Source organism: Polypterus senegalus, chromosome 7, assembly GCF_016835505.1.
Source record: "Polypterus senegalus isolate Bchr_013 chromosome 7, ASM1683550v1, whole genome shotgun sequence".
Taxonomy (NCBI): domain Eukaryota; kingdom Metazoa; phylum Chordata; class Cladistia; order Polypteriformes; family Polypteridae; genus Polypterus; species Polypterus senegalus.
In genome coordinates, this window is record NC_053160.1 from 135,300,817 (window position 1) to 135,319,937 (window position 19,121).

The window sequence follows — 19,121 nt, forward strand, 5'->3', positions numbered from 1 at the left end:
ACGGGCGAAAACCAAACCAGCTCCACACCACTGAAGCTGCACCATTTTTACAAACCAATTCTGTTACATCTGTTTCATTCAACTATCCGCTTTTGCCATTCTCATTCTCTGTCGCCGCCATGCTATTTCCGACATGTGCGTATGAAAACAAAGGCACTGCGCATGCGCGTTTTACCCATATTCTATTGCGATATTTCATTTTCTTATCATTGCCTAACATTGTACCGGTATTACCGTGAAAGGTATAATATGGCCCAACCCTATGTGATGCCATAGCAATTTTAAACGGTTACTCTTTAAAACAGAAAGAGTTGCCCGGAGATGTGATTCATGGACTTCGAGAGCTGTGTTATGGTACAGTAACATCACATTGTATAACTGAAGAATGGTGCTCATCCTCTTACTTCCTACAAAACTAAGTCGTGCATGAGAGTCATACTGGGGCTAACGTGGGTGAGCCAATTTGTAATATCACTTAGGAATGGGGAATTGAAGAAAAAGAGACAGTGTTAGTGACCAACAATGCAGCAAATATGCTTGTTGGAACAAAGGGACTCAACTTTTATCATGCTAAATGCTATGTACACATATTAAACTTTGTGGCTTAGAATGCACTTAACACTAGAATTACCAGAGCCTACGAAAAAACTTGTAATTCCGTCCCACCTTAAACAGCGCCCTTTGTCTTCTAAATGTGCTGATAAAGAGAAGCTAGGAGCAGCCGGCTCCAATTTAGAACGTGCACGAACTTCTCTCAGCTGATTGAGTATCTGGGAGTGAAGTGGAGTTTTAGAGTGGAAATAATAGATCGTTATTTGGAACACACGCATTTCATGTTTGTTCAGTTTCTACAGTAATCTGTGTCAACACATTGTTAAAACAGAAACGTTTTTTATATTCTAGTAGTAGATGACAAAATGTAGGCATAAACTATATAATGTATGAAGCCTGAAGTTCAAATAGCAAAGAAACATTTTCACAAGAATAACACAATTGCGCTTTTATTCAAAAATATAACTGCAGAAACAAAAAACCGCCTTAACATGCGACATTGACACCACTTTACTGTAACTGCCTCCATGGTTCAATAGACTCAGCCCCCGCTTGGGAATCAAGGGGTCACGGGTTCGATCCTGCGCCCCTCCGTTTTGAGAAGTAAACTGCTCTTATTCTTACTGTTTTAGAATAAAAGCATACATTTGATTTCAGTCTGTAACAGCGGTGCAATTTATGATCCTTGTAAAGGTTAGCTTTTTTTTTTAAATTCACTTTTCATTCTCTCAGTCGCGTTCAGAATCAATCCATACAACCCCATCTGACACGGCTGTTTTCACTAAAGACGCGCTATAGCTCTGCAGTGTACCACGATGCATACTAACGCCCCCCCCCGGGTTCTGACACACAAGCGCTGGCGAAGCTGCCTTCTTCGTATCTCACCGTCACTTGCTTTTCTTTTTATTCAGTTTTATTGAGTGTTCCTGCCAGTCCCGCATGTTGCTGTATGCTGTTTCTTTGTACTCCAGGACATGCAGAGGAAAGAATGGTAAAGACCAGTAACCGGCTATATGCAATCATCAGACACTCCCCATCTGCCCGTGTCGTTCAAACACAGGAACATATATTGGTGTAAAAGTATAACAAAAGTGCACTTTTATTCAAGTGCACTTTTTCCATCGCCTTTTCCTGTAAGAAGCAGTGTACACACTTCTCTCTATGCTGTGGTTTCTATTACACACCTGAAAGAAAGAGACAATACATATGAACATATCCAGCATACAGCAACATGCGGGGACTGGCAGGGACACTCAATAAAACTGAATTAAAAGAAAAACAAGTGACGGTGAGATCGAAGAAGGCAGCTTCGCCAGCGTCTGTGTGTCAGAACTGGGTGGGGCGTTAGTATGCATCGTGGTACAACGCAGAGCTATAAGCGCGTCTGTATTCTGTTTCTTTTGTACTCCAGGGCACGCAGAGGAGAGAATAGTAAAGAGCAGTAAGTTGGCTATATGCAATCATCAGACACTCCCCATCTGCCCGTTGTTTTGTTATACTTTTCAATACTTTTTATACTGCTCAACGGGCATGCTCAAAAAATACACGTGTAATGCCACGAAAAGTGCACGCAGACACTTCATTTCGCAAACAAAACAAGTGCACTTTTATTCAAAACTACCTGTATAACCGAAGAAAAAAGAAAGCAAGTTACAGTAGGCGATTGATCGACAGCTTGCATGGTGCAATGCTAAGAAGTGCAGATTTTCATTCCGTGCTATATAAAATCATCACATTCAAATATTAACAGTTCCCACACACCCAAGGACCGTCCTTCCTACATTTACGACCGTGTACTTGTTGCCGTGTACACACCTCTCTGTGCTATGGTTTCTATTACACTGAATGAGCACCTGACACTGTACTTTCTTCCCTGGGGAAGGTCCGCATCAGAGAATTTCCAGTTCCTGCATAAATTCACACCCGATCTGGCGCTGTTAGTTTTCAAATAATATTGCATTAGTGCGATTATATTTTCACATATATTGTCTCTTTCTTTCAGGTGTGTAATAGAAACCACAGCATAGAGAAGTGTGTACACTGCTTCTTACAGGAAAAGCGATGGAAAAAGTGCACTTGAATAAAAGTGCACTTTTGTTATACTTTTACACCAATATATGTTCCTGTGTTTGAGCGACACGGGCAGATGGGGAGTGTCTGATGATTGCATATAGCGCCGAAGTTACTGGTCTTTACCATTCTTTCCTCTGCATGTCCTGGAGTACAAAAGAAACAGCATACAGCAACATGCGGGGACTGGCAGGAACACTCAATAAAACTGAATAAAAAGAAAAGCAAGTGCGGTGAGATCGAAGAAGGCAGCTTCGCCAGCGTTTGTGTGTCAGAACCCGGGGGGGAGGGGGTTGGGAGTTGTGGATTGGGTTCGGTGTTTGGCGTTAGTATGCATCGTGGTACACTGCAGAGCTATAGAGCGTCTTTAGTGAAAACAGCCGTGTCAGATGGGGTTGTATGGATTGATTCTGAGCGACTGAGAGAATGAAAAGTGAATAAAAAAAAAGCTAACCTTTACAAGGATCATAAATTGCACCGGCTGTTACAGACTGAAATCAAATGTATGCTTTTATTCTAAAACAGTAAGAATAAGAGCAGTTTACTTCTCAAAGCGGAGGGGGCAGGATCGAACCGTGACCCCTTGATTCCCAAGCGGGGGCTGAGTCTATTGAACCACGGAGGCAGTTACAGTAAAGTGGTGGCAATGTCGCATGTTAAGGCGGCTTTTTGTTTCTGCAGTTATATTTTTGAATAAAAGCGCAATTGTGTTATTCTTGTGAAAATGTTTCTTTGCTATTTGGACTTCAGGCTTCATACATTATATAGTTTATGCCTACATTTTGTCATCTACTACTAGAATATAAAAAACGTTTCTGTTTTAACAATGTGTTGACACAGATTACTGTAGAAACTGAATAAACATGAAATGCGTGTGTTCCAAATAATGATCTATTATTTCCACTCTAAAACTCCACTTCACTCCCAGATACTCAATCAAGGCATGAGCTGAGAGAAGTTCGTGCGCGTTCTAAATTGGTGGGGGGATGGAATAGCCGGCTGCTCCTAGCTTCTCTTTATCAGCACATTTAGAAGACAAAGGGCGCTGGTGGAGAGGTGTGAAGGGATTTAAGAAGCAGTTTAAGGTGGGACGGAATTACGAGTTTTTTCGTAGGCTCTGGTAATTCTAGTGTTAAACTATCAACTGTTGTGTGGATCCCAGGAAGAATAAGATTCATCACTGGGTTTTTACATAGAAGCACCCAAGACGTTCAAGCTTTTCACCAGAACCATAAATTACTGGAATTTCCACAACTGAAGCCGATTACAGATATAGTGTACTAACCTGGTGAAACAGTGCACTGATATGGCACTGCCAGTGTGAAATTTCTTAATTCCATATATTTCTATTGTTATGGATACAGTTATGAAATTTACTTGTTGACTCAATAAAAACTGTCAAATGTAAAATATTTAATCGTACTACTCAAAATGACAAGTTGGAGAGAAATTCTCACAGGTCATAGGCAGCTGAAAATACCAGTCAGCACAATCAGAGCCAAATAAAGTTTCATAAGTAAGAAATAGATGAAATTTGCGAGAAATAGGATACAATTGCATACTGCCCTCATGCACAGTGAAAAGGATGTAAAGAGAACCAAAGCAAATTTACAGTTTCTTATTTGCATAGTTCAATTAAATCTTGGGGTTATAATATTTCTAAATCTTATCTTAGACACCACCTCCATGACAAGAATATTTTTGAAGAGAACGTCTCGGCAAGAAGAAGCCACAAAATGCACCACTTGAAGTTTGCAAAGTATCATTGTAACTACAAATGGAATATTGTGAAATGTATCTTTGTTATGCACACCGTTGTCATATTTGGCACAAAAAGGGCACTGAATACAAAGAAAAGCACCTGATACCTACTGTGAAACATGGAGGTAGATCTTGTTTTGGAACTTTTCTGCAGAAAATGGTTTAGAGGCATGTGTAAATTAATATAAGAATCAATTCCACTAGATACAAGGAATTTTAGCCCCAAACTTGTCTGTCTCTACCAGTAGGGCAAATGTCAGCAGTGGATGGACTTTTCAACTACTGTAGATAATAACCCTAAATACATTTAAAAAAATCAGCACAAAGAAAAATTATGAGAACAAAAAATCAGTGTATTGCAATGGCAATCTCAGACTCCAAATTTGAACCCAACTGAAAACTTGTGGTGTAAGTTAAAGAGGGCAGTCTACAGTGCAAACTGAAGAACTGGAAATATTCTACAAGGAGTAGTGGTTTAGTATTCCTCTCCAAGTGTTCTCAACTTAGTCAAACATTACAGAATAAAGCTCAGTGCTGTTATTTTGCCATGGGAGGCTTCGTAAAGTATTAATCATAGGAGGGCAATACTTTTAAAACCTATGCTTACAGCAAAAATAAATCATATAACTAAAGAAACATTTTTCCTTGAAGAATGAAAAATGATGTTAATAATAAAAAGGCATTCATTTTTTTTCAAGCCTAAAACTCATTGCATGTGTGGATCATCGTATAGTCATGGGCGAAATTATCGGCACCCCTGGAATTTTCCCAGAAAATGCACCATTTCTCCCATATAATTGTTGCAATTACAAATTCTTTGGTATACACATGTTTATTTTCTTTATGTGCATTGGAACAACACAAAAAACAGAGAAAAAAAGGCAAATCTGACATCACGTCACATAGAACTCCAAAAATGGGCTGGGCAAAATTATTGGCACCTTTTCAAAATTGTGGGTAAATCATTTTATTTCAAGCATATGATGCTTGTTTGAACTCACCTGTAGCAAGAAACAGGTGCTGGCAAAATATCAATTACACCTGAAGCCAGTTAAAATAGAGAAAAGTTGACTCAACCTTTCTGTTGTGTGTCTGAGTGTGCCACACTAAGCATGGAGAATGGAAAGAAGAGCAGAGAATTGTCTGAGGAATTGAGAACAAAAGTTATGGAAAAATATCAACAATCTCAAGGCTACAAGTCCATCTCCAGAGATCTTCATGTTCCTTTGTCCACTGTGCGCAACATAATTAAAAAGTTCACAACACACGCCACTGTAGCTAATCTCCCTGGATGTGGACGGAAGAGAAAAATGGATAAAAGACTGCAACGAAGGATAGTCTGAATGGTGGATAAACAGCCCCAATCAACTTCAAAATATATTCAAGCTGTTTTGCAGCCTCAGGGTGCAACAGTGTCAGCTCAAACTATCCGTTGACATCTGAATGAAATGAAATGCTATGGCAGGAGAGCCAGGAGGACCACACTGCTGAAACAGAAAAATAAAAAAGGCAGACTGGAGTTTGCCAAAATGTACTTGAGGAAGCCAAAATCCTTCTGGGAGAACATCTTGTGGACAGATAAGACCAAGGAAGAGCTTTTTGGTAAAGCTCATTATTCTACTGTTTACAGAAAATGGAATGAGGCCTACAAAGAAAAGAACACAGTATCTACAGTTAAACATGGTGGAGTTTCTAAGATGTTTTGCTGCCTCTGGCACTGAATGCCTTGACTGCGTGCAAGGCATCATGAAATCTGAAGACTACCAAAAGATATTGGGGCGCAATGTAAGGCCCAGTGTCAGAAATCTGGGTCTGCGTCAGAGGTCATGGGTGTTCCAGCAGGACAATGACCCCAAACATACCTCTAAAAGCACTCGGAAATGGTTGAAGACAAAGTGCTGGAGAGTTCTGAAGTGGCCAGCAATGAGTTTGGATCTAAATCTGATTGAACACTTATGGAGAGATCTTAAAACTGCTGTTGGGAGAAGGCGCCCTTCAAATCTGAGAGACCTTGAGCAATTTACAAAAGAAGAGTGGTTGGAAATTCCAGTTGAAAGGTGTAACAAGCTTGTTAATGGGTACAGGAAGCACTTGATTTCCGTTATTTTTTCCAAAGGGCGTGCAACCAAATATTTGCATATAAAAGAAATGTACATAAAGGAAATAAACATGTGTATACCAAAACATTTGTAATTGCAACAATTTTCTGGGAGAAATGGTGCATTTTCTGGGAAAATTCCAGTGGTGCCGATAATTTCGGCCATGACTGTATGTATATATATATATATATATATATATATATATATATATATATATATATATATATATATATATATATATATATATATATATATATATATATATATATATATATATATATATATATATATATATATATATATAAATATATAAATGTTTAACTGTTTTTCAAGAGTTTCAATAATTTTGGAGTTGACCATATAAAGAAATCAATAAATTAGTGCAGCAATGAGACATATGGGAAAAATTGCATCTAGCAAGTTATTCTCACTATCATATGCACAATTTTACATTAACAGTAACATTAAAAATAAGAAGAGACTTATTTTTGTATTAGTTTAAAAAAAAATATATGAATGACAAGGGGAACACCAACAAACTCAGTATCAACACATCATCCTTAACAACAGTCAATACTTAAAACCTTAGAATTGCCCAATTAATAATTACAACCCCATTAAACTGTACCAAAACAGTTACAGCCATTTTAAAAATCTAAATACAACGTGCAGTGCATGCAATGCATAAACAGACAGATATGTAAGTAAAAAGGAAGATCAGCCTTAATTAAATCACTGTTTTTACAAAAGCCTCAGCTTAGCCCCAAGGTCCATGTATATCAGGTACATTAAATCAAAGAAAGAGTTAAAAAGGTTAACTTACAAAGGCACACTTTCTTTATTCAAAGTTGGATTCATTATGTAGTCCTTTGTTATTGGTTTCACCCACAGTAAGACCATGATTAAAGGAGACAAAAAGTTGATATGTAGGAGTGTCCTAGGAAAAACAGATAAATTCAGCCTCTGATTAACTTTTTCAGAAAGGTAAACATTTTCAGAAGGGTAAATAATTCATTATTCAAGTTTGTTTAAATGTATAGCTTTGTATTCCTAATTATATGTAAATATAGGTATAAATATAAATACCTATATTTTTGTAACGAGTATCTGAAGAACTTGTATCTTTTACTATACAGTTTGTAAACATAGTATAAAGTTGACAAATGATTTCTAGAGTTTTTATATAGTACCTAGCACAACTAAATGGGCTCTGTTATATTCCAAATATTAAACAAGTAAATATAAAATATATTCCTTTTTGTTAAAATATTTTACAAAGATTAACCATTCATAGTTATTTATTTTATATGTGAAAGAAAAAACTGCCCATATACCAAATAAAAGAAAAAAATAAACATGCTACATACATTAATACGTTAATTGCAACTTAAACTGAAATTATTACTTTAGGTGATTTCGAATAACTGTGTACTGCTCCTGTGAATTGCAAGGGTTCTAATTTCAATATTTCTTATTTCAAGAACATTGCTGAAAAAATACAATTTAAACTAGAGTATGAGATTTTTGTTCAAAGGTGTTATTACTTATGTTCAACTGTTTTTATTTTCAAGCACTTTCCTCTAACCTTTTGCTGACTTACGGAAATAAACATTTTCACACAAGGCACATATACAAGACAAGTAGAAATAGACAGGTGGGTGGCAAAATGTAAAATAAGTACACTATGCACAACTTCTAGTGATGAATGTTTGACAGTTGACATACATGACTGAAGTGACATTTTTATTGGATCCTTTGTTCAATGAATCAATAGGACCAGTTTTAGCTAGCTCTAACCAGTTTGCTATCATTGGTATGATTGGCAAAACTGTACACCAGATGAGCCTAGATGCACAGGCTTACTGTAGCATTGTGAAAGCAAATATTGTCAAATAGGAACATTCCATATGTTGCAAAACATTACTATAAAGACAGTAATGTTTTGTTGAATTAGCTGTTTATGAAACCAGCTCAGGCAATTTTCTAAAGAGGTAACCATTACTACTAAAAGCAGAATTCGATGGGAACTGTGGAATATGGAGCCTGGTCCGAATGTACAGAAACTCAAAAGCAGGTGGAAATACACAAAGCTGTCGTACTATAGGGAACAAAAGTATTGTATATGTCTGCATAAGTAGAAAAATGAAAAGATATTCTCCAGGTAATTATACCCTCCATTGTAAAGTTCCAGAGCAGCCAAGGTCTTTTCTTTAATTTATAGAAAGCACATAACTTATTGTATTGTGGCAAATGAATATGTACCATGTTTGTGAAGAAATAACTTCGACTTTAAAAATACTGAACTTATCCTTCAAACCAAATGAACAGATGTACACACATCCTGGTGAAACCATTTGGCAAAGATGACTCTTATTAGTTACTGAGAGACTCTACACAGGTCAGAATCATGCTAAGTCCAACCATCTGAACTCGTATATGCATGCCCTCATACTTAATACTGCTAATTTTTTTTCCAGAGAAATACCCTCGTCTTAAGTGTGAGTTAGGGCAGGTAAGAAAACAGGATGGCTGTTATTGAGGTCTGATGTCACTCAACAATGATCTCCTTGTTACAGAAGGCCTGAAATCCATATACAGTGAACACTGTACAGTGTACAGTAATAAGTGAAGTCAAGAGCACAAAAAAGTAAATATACTGTACATATAGTGCATCCGGAAAGTATTCACAGCGCATCACTTTTTCCACATTTTGTTATGTCACAGCCTTATTCCAAAATGGATTAAATTCATTTTTTTCTTCAGAATTCTACACACAACACCCCATAATGACAAACGTGAAAAAAGTTTACTTGCAGTTTTTGAAATTTATTAAAAATAAAAAAACTGAGAAATCACATGTACAGTACATAAGTATTCACAGCCTTTGCTCAATATTTTGTCGATGCACCTTTGGCAGCAATTACAGCCTCAAGTCTTTTTGAATACGATGCCACAAGCTTGGCACACCTATCCTTGGCCAGTTTCACCGATTCCTCTTTGCAGCACCTCTTAAGCTCCATCAGGTTGGATGGGAAGTGTCGGTGCACAGCCATTTTAAGATCTATCCAGAGATGTTCAATCAGATTCAAGTCTGGGCTCTGGCTGGGCCACTCAAGGACATTCACAGAGTTGTCCTGAAGCCACTCTTTTGATATGTGTGCCTAGGGTCATTGTCCTGCTGAGAGATGAACCGTCACCCCAGTCTGAGGTCAAGAGCGCTCTGGAGCAGGTTTTCATCCAGGATGTCTCTGTACATTGCTGAAGTCATCTTTCCCTTTATCCTGACTGTCTCCCAGTTTCTGCCGCTGAAAAACATCCCCACAGGATGATGCTGCCACCACCATGCTTCACTGTAGGGATGGTATTGGCCTGGTGATGAGCGGTGCCTGTTTTCCTCCTAACATGATGCCTGGCATTCACACCAAAGAGTTCAATCTTTGTCTCATCAGACCAGAGAATTTTGTTTCTCATGGTCTGAGAGTCCTTCAGGTGCCTTTTGGCAAACTCCAGGCGGGCTGCCATGTGCCTTTTACTAAGGAGTGGCTTCCGTCTGGCCACTCTACCATACAGGCCTGGTTGGTGGATTGCTGCAGAGATGGTTGTCCTTCTGGAAGGTTCTCCTCTCTCCACAGAGGACCCAGAGTGACCATCGGGTTCTTGGTCACCTCCCTAAGGCCCTTCTCCCCTGATCGCTCAGTTTAGATGGCCGGCCAGCTCTAGGAAGAGTCCTGGTGGTTTTGAACTTCTTCCACTTACGGATGATGAAGGCCACTGTGCTCATTGGGACTTTCAAAGTAGCAGAAATTTTTCTGTAACCTTCCCCAGATTTGTGCCTCAAGACAATCCTGTCTCGGAGTTTTGCAGACAGTTCCTTTGACTTCATGCTTGGTTTGTGCTCCGACATGAAATGTCAACTGTGTGACCTTATATAGACAGGTGTATGCTTTTCCAAATCATGTCCAATCAACTGAATTTACCACAGGTGGACTCCAATTAGGCTGCAGAAACATCAAGGATGATCAGGGGAAACAGGATGCACCTGAGCTCAATTTTGAGCTTCATTGCAAAGGCTGTGAATACTTATGTACATGGGCTTTCTCAATTTTTTTATTTTTAGTAGATTTGCAAAAACCTTAAGTAAACTTTTTTCACGTTGTCATTATGGGGTGTTGTGTGTAGAATTCTGAGGAAAAAAATGAATTTAATCCATTTTGGAATAAGGTTGAAACATAAAATGTGGAAAAAGTGATGCGCTGTGAATACTTTCCAGATGCACTGTATTTGCAACACAACCTAAATATATGGCATTTAATGTAAGGATATGGAGGACACTGAAATCTTTAAAGAGTTTTATACAGATAATATACTGCTCAAAAAAATTTAAGGAACTCTTTTTAATCAGAGTATAGCATCAAGACAATGAAACGTCTGGGATATTGATTTGGTCAGTTAAGTAGCACAGGGGGTTGTTAATCAGTTTCAGCTGCTTTGCTGTTAATGAAATTAACAACAGGTCCACTAGAGGGGCAACAATGAGATGACCCCCAAAACAGGAATGGTTTAACAGGTGGAAGCCACTGACACTTTTCCCTCCTCATCTTTTCTGACTGTTTTTTTCACTAGTTTTGCATTTCGCTATGGTCAGTGTAACTACTGGTAGCATGAGGCGAAACCTGGACCCTACAGAGGTTGCACAGGAAATCCAACTTCTCCAGGATGGCACATCAATGTGTGTCATTGCCAGAAGGTTTGCAGTGTCTCCCAGCACTGTCTCAAGAGCATGGAGGAGATTCCAGGAGACAGGCAGTTAGTCTAGGAGAGCTGGACAGGACCATAGAAGGTCCTTAACCCATCAGCAGGACTGGTATCTGCTCCTTTGGACAAGGACAAACAGGATGAGCATTTCCAGAGCTCTACAAAATGACCTCCAGCAGGCCACTGGTGTGAATGTCTCTGACCAAACAATCAGAAACAGACTTCTTGAGGGTGGTCTGAGGGCCCAACGTCCTCTAGTGGGCCCTGTGCTCACAACCCAGCGCAGTGGAGCTCGATCGGCATTTACCATAGAATACCAGAATTGTCAGGTCCACCAATGGCACCCTGTGTTTTTCACAGATGAGAGCAGGTTCACCCTGAGCACATGTGACAGACGTTGAAGGGTCTGCAGAAGCCATGGAGAATGTTATGCTGTCTGTAACATCATTCGGCATGACCAGTTTGGTGGTGGGTCAGTGATGACAGACTTCTACAAGCTAGACAAAGACACCTTGACTGCCATTAGGTATCAGGATGAAATCCTTGGACCCATTGTCAGACCATACGCTGGTGCAGTAGGTCCTGGTTTCCTCCTAATGCACGACAATGCCCGGCCTCATGAGGCAAGAGTATGCAGGCAGTACCTGGAGGATGAAGGAACTGAAACAATTGAATGGCCTTCACGATCCCCTGACTTAAACCCAATAGAACATCTGTGGGACATTATGTTTCGGTCCATTAGGCGCCGCCAGGTTGCTCCTCAGACTGTACAACAGCTCAGGGATGCCCTCATACAGATCTGGGAGGAAATGCCACAAGACACCATCCGTCGTCTCATTAGGAGCATGCCCTGACGTTGTCAAGCATGCATACAAGCTCGTGGGGGCCACACAAGATACTGAAAAGCATTTTGAGTAGCAGAAATTAAGTTTTTGAAAAAATGGACTAGCCTGCCACATCTTCATTTCACTCTGATTTTAGGGTGTCTACACAACTGAGCCCTCTGTAGGCAGAAAACTTTTATTTCCATTAAAAGACTTGGCATCCTTTTGTTCCTAAGACATTGCTCTGTCGTTATTTGTATAGATATACAACTTCATATTGAGATCTGATGTATCTAATGTGTTTCTTTAAAGTGTTCCTTTAATTTTTGTGAGCAGTGTATATTAATATCTTCTTATAACTTTGAATCTGACTATAACCTAATAATATATAATGAAAACATTCCATTAAATGCAAGTCAGACATTCAACTGAAACAACCTCTCTTTCCCATTTTGTCTCTATAACCAACTACAGGAACTTTACTATGTACTGATTTAGGAATTAATTTAAGATTACCCCAGTTATACTCTATTATATCTCTAGATCAGGGCCTGCAAAATGAGTCCGTATTGGCTATGGGTATTTGTTCCAGCACGACTTCTTAATGAGAATTTACCTACTGCTGCTGAAGATATTATTGCTCAGACAACATTTTTATGCTTGAATTTAGTAGTCTCATTTCTTAAGATTCACTACCCTTAATTGTTTTAGTCTAAAACACTGTTTTTAATTGCTCCTTATTAGCAATAAAATGCTAATGACATATAAAGCAGCAGTTCTCCATTTAACTTGTTACCATTTAAAATGGTGTATATTCATTTAGAACTATGCGGTTTAATAAACTATTTGGAAAGAAACTGAAGAGAAAAAAAGTGAAGAACACAGAACTACCCATTGACTTCAAGCTAAAAATCATTTGGATGATATCTCTGGAAATGTTAGATAATCATGCTGTCCTTTTTGTCTTATTTTAAGAATTTCAGTCAACTGGTGGAAGAGCACAGTAAAATTTCCACTGTCATTTTTCACTTTGGCAAGTAAGGTTTTGAAATAATCCATTCATCCATTTTCCAACCCGCTGAATCCGAACACAGGGTCACGGGGGTCTGCTGAAGCTAATCCCAGCCAACACAGGGCACAAGGCAGGAACCAATCCCGGGCAGGGTGCCAACCCACCGCAGAACACACAAACACACCAACACACCAAGCACACACTAGGGCCAATTTAGAATCGCCAATCCACCTAGCCTGCATGACTTTGGACTGTGGGAGGAAACCGGAGCGCCTGGAGGAAACCCACGCAGACACGGAGAGAACATGCAAACTCCACGCAGGGAGGACCCGGGAATTGAACACGGGTCTCCTAACTGCGAGGCAGCAGCGCTACCACCAGACTTGGTAGACCAAGTCTGATACTAAAGTTTTTAATTAGTCTGATACATACACGTTTGAACTAGCTATTTAATTTGGCTGTAGAAAAACCTGCATATGTTTCAGCTATTACACAAATTAAATGTATCAAAAATCAAACTTTTGTATAGATAAGATACACAATTATACCAATGCTAATTTTTACCAATAAAAGCTTTGGCAAATCACAGTAGTGCTTTAAATAATATAAGGAGAATGCACAGGTGTAACCTCTGACACTAAGCACATTTGTATTGATTTAAAAAATTTGAGTAAAATAATAAAGGATATGCCACCAGCTGTCAAACACAACCTAAAACATGTCAAGTGGATGCCTTATAAGAGAAACACTGACAACATGGAAATAAATGAAAAAGGAGAGTATATACAGTTGATTATTATTTTTGATTAAATGTGGTTAAGTAAGCATCATAAAAAAATTTACAATACTGGAGCACTCTTTTTTGAAGATGTACTGTAACCTTTAGATAAAGCAGAAGCAAAGGCTGTTTAACTAAATGATCATGAAAAAATAAAGGCAGGATTTAAAAATAATTTTAAAACAATATTGCTAGGCAATGTTGAGATGAAATAAATTCCACAAACCAATTTTGTACATTTGTACAAAAATATACAAATAGCCACGCTGAATTTGAAACATGCCATTATGCTGATGTTTACTTCAAAACTCAGCCTTGATCCTCAGTTCTAAACCTGGGAAGGTCTGTTTGCAGTTCCTTCTTTTTTAATGTCAACCACTGAAACTTGGTAGATTCTGACCTACCAAACCCCCTCAGGTTGTTGTCTTGGTTTTTTTACCTCCTGCTGCTGACTCTTTATAATTATAAAAACCACTTAGTTCAGTTAAAGTTTAAACAGCAAATAATAATAATAATAATAATAATAATAAAAATGCCAGGAGTTGCCACTCAGCATCTAAAAACAATACTGGTCTTTTAGCATACAGTATACAACAGACAATGTCATTTTCTCAAAATTAAGCCATACTGTTTAACACTAGAATTACCAGAGCCTACGAAAAAACTTGTAATTCCGTCCCACCTTAAACTGCTTCTTAAATCCCTTCACACCTCTCCGCCAGCGTCCTTTGTCTTCTAAATGTGCTGATAAAGAGAAGCTTGGAGCAGCCGGCTATTCCATCCCCCCACCAATTTAGAACGTGCACGAACTTCAGCTTGATTGAGTATCTGGGAGTGAAGTGGAGTTTTAGAGTGGAAATAATAGATCGTTATTTGGAACACACGCATTTCATGTCTGTTCCGTTTCTACAGTAATCTGTGTCAACACATTGTTAAAACAGAAACGTTTTTTATATTCTAGTAGTAGATGACAAAATGTAGGCATAAACTATATAGTGTATGAAGCCTGAAGTCCAAATAGCAAAGAAACATTTTCACAAGAATAACACAATTGCGCATTTATTCAAAGATATAACTGCAGAAACAAAAAGCCGCCTTAACATGCGACATTGACAGCAGTTTATTGTAACTGCCTCTGTGGTTCAATAGACTCAGCCCCCGCTTGGGAATCAAGAGGTCATGAGTTCGATCCTGCGCCCCTCCGTTTTGAGAAGTAAACTGCTCTTAGTCTTACTGTTTTAGAATAAAAGCATACATTTGATTTCAGTCTGTAACAGCCGGTGCAATTTATGATCCTTGTAAAGGTTAGCTTTTTTTTATTCACTTTTCATTCTCTCAGTCGCGTTCAGAATCAATCCATACAACCCCATCTGACACGGCTGTTTTCACTAAAAGGCGCTATAGCTCTGCAGTGTACCACGATGCATACTAACGCCCCCACCCCGGTTCTGACACACAAACGCTGAAGCTGCCTTCTTCAGTATCTCACCGTCACTTGCTTTTCTTTTTATTCAGTTTTATTGAGTGTTCCTGCCAGTCCCGCATGTTGCTGTATGCTGTTTCTTTTGTACTCCAGGACATGCAGAGGAAAGAATGGTAAAGACCAGTAACTTTGGTGCTATATGCAATAATCAGACACTCCCCATCTGCCCGTGTCGTTCAAACACAGGAACATATATTGGTGTAAAAGTATAACAAAAGTGCACTTTTATTCAAGGGCACTTTTCCATCGCCTTTTCCTGTAAGAAGCAATGCACACACTTCTCTCTATGCTGTGGTTTCTATTACACACCTGAAAGAAAGAGACAATATATGTGAAAACATAATCGCACTAATGCAATATTATTTGAAAGCGAACAGCGTCAGATCGGGTGTGAATTTATGCAGGAACTGGAAATTCTCTGATCGGGACCTTCCCCAGGGAAGAAAGTACAGTGTCAGGTGCTCATTCAGTGTAATAGAAACCATAGCACAGAGAGGTGTGTACACGGCAACAAGTACACGTGTCGTAAATGTAGGAAGGACGGTCCTTGGGTGTGTGGGAACTGTTAATATTTGAATGTGATGATTTTATATAGCACGGAATGAAAATCTGCACTTCTTAGCATTGCACCATGCAAGCTGTCGTATCAATCGCCTACTGTAACTTGCTTTCTTTTTTTCGGTTATACAGGTAGTTTTGAATAAAAGTGCACTTGTTTTGGTTGCGAAATGAAGTGTCTGCGTGCACTTTTCGTGGCATTACATGTATTTTTGAGCATGCTCAAACACAGGAACATAAGTTGGTGTAAAAGATGGGGAGTGTCTGATGATTCCATATAGCGCTGAGCTTACTGCTCTTTACTATTCTCTCCTCTGCATGCCCTGGAGTACAAAAGAAACAGAATACACGCGCTATAGCTCTGCGTTGTACCACGATGCATACTAATGCCTTGTTCTGACACACAGACGCTAGCGAAGCTGCCTTCTTCGCATCTCACCGTCACTAGATTTTCTTTTTATTCAGTTTTATTGAGTGTTCCTGCCAGTCCCGCATGTTGCTGTATGCTGGATATTTTCACATGTATTGTCTCTTTCTTTCAGGTGTGTAATAGAAACCACAGCATAGAGAGAAGTGTGTACATTGCTTCTTACAGGAAAAGGCGATGGAAAAAGTGCACTTGAATAAAAGTGCACTTTTGTTATACTTTTACACCAATATATGTTCCTGTGTTTGAACGACACGGGCAGATGGGGAGTGTCTGATGATTGCATATAGCGCCGAAGTTACTGGTCTTTACCATTCTTTCCTCTGCATGTCCTGGAGTACAAAAGAAACAGCATACAGCAACATGCGGGGACTGGCAGGAACACTCAATAAAACTGAATAAAAAGAAAAGCAAGTGACGGTGAGATACGAAGAAGGCAGCTTCGCCAGCGTTTGTGTGTCAGAACCTGAGGTTTTAGCGTTAGTATGCATCGTGGTACACTGCAGAGCTATAGCGCGTCTTTAGTGAAAACAGCCGTGTCAGATGGGGTTGTATGGATTGATTCTGAGCGACTGAGAGAATGAAAAGTGAATTAAAAAAAGCTAACCTTTACAAGGATCATAAATTGCACTGGCTGTTACAGACTGAAATCAAATGTATGCTTTTATTCTAAAACAGTAAGACTAAGAGCAGTTTACTTCTCAAAACGGAGGGGCGCAGGATCGAACTCATGACCTCTTGATTCCCAAGCGGGGGCTGAGTCTATTGAACCACGGAGGCAGTTACAATAAACTGCTGTCAATGTCGCATGTTAAGGCGGCTTTTTGTTTCTGCAGTTATATTTTGAATAAAAGCACAATTGTGTTATTCTTGTGAAAATGTTTCTTTGCTATTTGGACTTCAGGCTTTATACACTATATAGTTTATGCCTACATTTTGTCATCTACAACTAGAATATAAAAAAACGTTTCTGTTTTAACAATGTGTTGACACAGATTACTGTACAAATGGAACAGCCATGAAATGCGTGTGTTCCAAACAACGATCTATTATTTCCACTCTAAAACTCCACTTCACTCCCAGATACTCAATCAAGGCATGAGCTGGGAGAAGTTGGTGCACATTCTAAATTGGTGGGGGGATGGAATAGCCGGCTGCTCCAAGCTTCTCTTTATCAGCACATTTAGAAGACAGAGGGCGCTGGCGGTGAGGTTTGTAGGGATTTAAGAAGCGATTTAAGGTGGGACGGAATTACGAGTTTTTTCGTAGGCTCTGGTAATTCTAGTGTTAAAAGGCTATATTTATGCTGCAAGCTTTTTTTCTCAATTGTCAAATGATCGTTAAATGAAACTGTCTGCTTATTTACTGTGTATAACTTTTAAGAAATTTATATTCAAAAAGCGGGCGGCACGGTGGCGCAGTGGTAGCGCTGCTGCCTCGCAGTTAGGAGACCCGGGTTCGCTTCCCGGGTCCTCCCTGCGTGGAGTTTGCATGTTCTCCCGTGTCTGCGTGGGTTTCCTCCGGGCGCTCCGGTTTCCTCCCACAATCCAGAGACATGCAGGTTAGGTGGATTGGCGATTCTAAATTGGCCCTAGTGTGTGCTTGGTGTGTGGGTGTGTTTGTGTGTGTCCTGCGGTGGGTTGGCACCCTGCCCAGGATTGGTTCCTGCCTTGTGCCCTGTGTTGGCTGGGATTGGCTCCGCAGACCCCCGTGACCCTGTATTCGGATTCAGCGGGTTAGAAAATGGATGGATGGATGGATGGATATTCAAAAAGCAGCATTTCAGGAATAAAAAATTAGTTCCCTAGCATCATTTTCCCACCTTTTACTATTTTATAAATAATTTTATTAACTAAATTAAGCACTCCACATAACACATACGAATTTAAGTTACAAATAAAATTAAATAGAAACAATATATAGTACCACTTACTGTGTTACTTTGTCGGTTGTCAAATTCAGTGCATCAAGATGCATCTGAGCTAAACGCAAGCCAGGAAATGTTAAAAATGCACCAATTACACAGCACAGAAAAGCCAAGAGTAGTTTAAATGTTAATTTGGAAATAGGGCCCCTACAGAGGAAGAACAAGAAGAAAATAAAGTTATTCCTTTTATTTGGTAACACATTTTCCCACAAACATGCATGTCTACATGTAGTTAATACTTACTGAGACTCAAGTCCCTGCTTCTCAAGAAACTGCACAGCACTTTCAGAAAAATTTGCAAAACCTGCAGGGAGAAAGAATAATTTATCCACATAATTTCCCTACCATCTAATTTGTCAATGTTGTGATCTCACACAGTGCCATAACTCATCTTAGGATTCTAAAAGTGTTTTTATAGTTTATTACTGCAACTGGCTCAATAAATGCCAACAGTTATTTTTTATGCTTGTGTTCACCAATATCTAAAGATAATAGTTTTATTGTCTTCAGCTTAAGTGAGGAATATGAAGAATCCAGAGAAATTCAAATACTTTGTCTAATCTTTCTGAGAATACAGTTTGGTGTAGATAAGCAATCATTAATTCTTTACATATTTCAGTTATTGATGTGCAGAATCAAACGTATGAAGAAGTTAATCCCAGGATGTGTGAACAGGGTATCTGAAAGGGAAAGTCACTTACGGAACAATTACACACACAAAAAATTACATATATACAATACTGTATAAGTATACTGTATATAATAATGTGGGTAAGTGGCTACAACATAACACATTTAAATATGCCCAAATGTTTTGTACAGGTTCAAGTTTAAAATCTTTGTGAAACTTTTTTATATTAGGTGGCTGTTCTTAT

At 39.0% G+C, this 19,121-nt stretch overlaps 1 protein-coding gene across 3 annotated transcripts in view; it reads right to left on the reverse strand.

The window, feature by feature from the left end:
• Positions 1–19,121, reverse strand: part of tmem161b (transmembrane protein 161B) — a 140,858-nt gene that overhangs the window by 20,145 nt on the left and 101,592 nt on the right. For all 3 annotated transcript variants that reach the window (XM_039759314.1, XM_039759316.1, XM_039759315.1), the window contains 3 exons: positions 18,490–18,550; positions 18,253–18,393; positions 7,306–7,419 (listed from right to left, as the gene is read on the reverse strand). In XM_039759314.1, the coding sequence (XP_039615248.1) occupies positions 7,306–7,419; positions 18,253–18,393; positions 18,490–18,550 (316 nt within the window). The remainder of the gene's footprint in view (positions 1–7,305; positions 7,420–18,252; positions 18,394–18,489; positions 18,551–19,121) is intronic.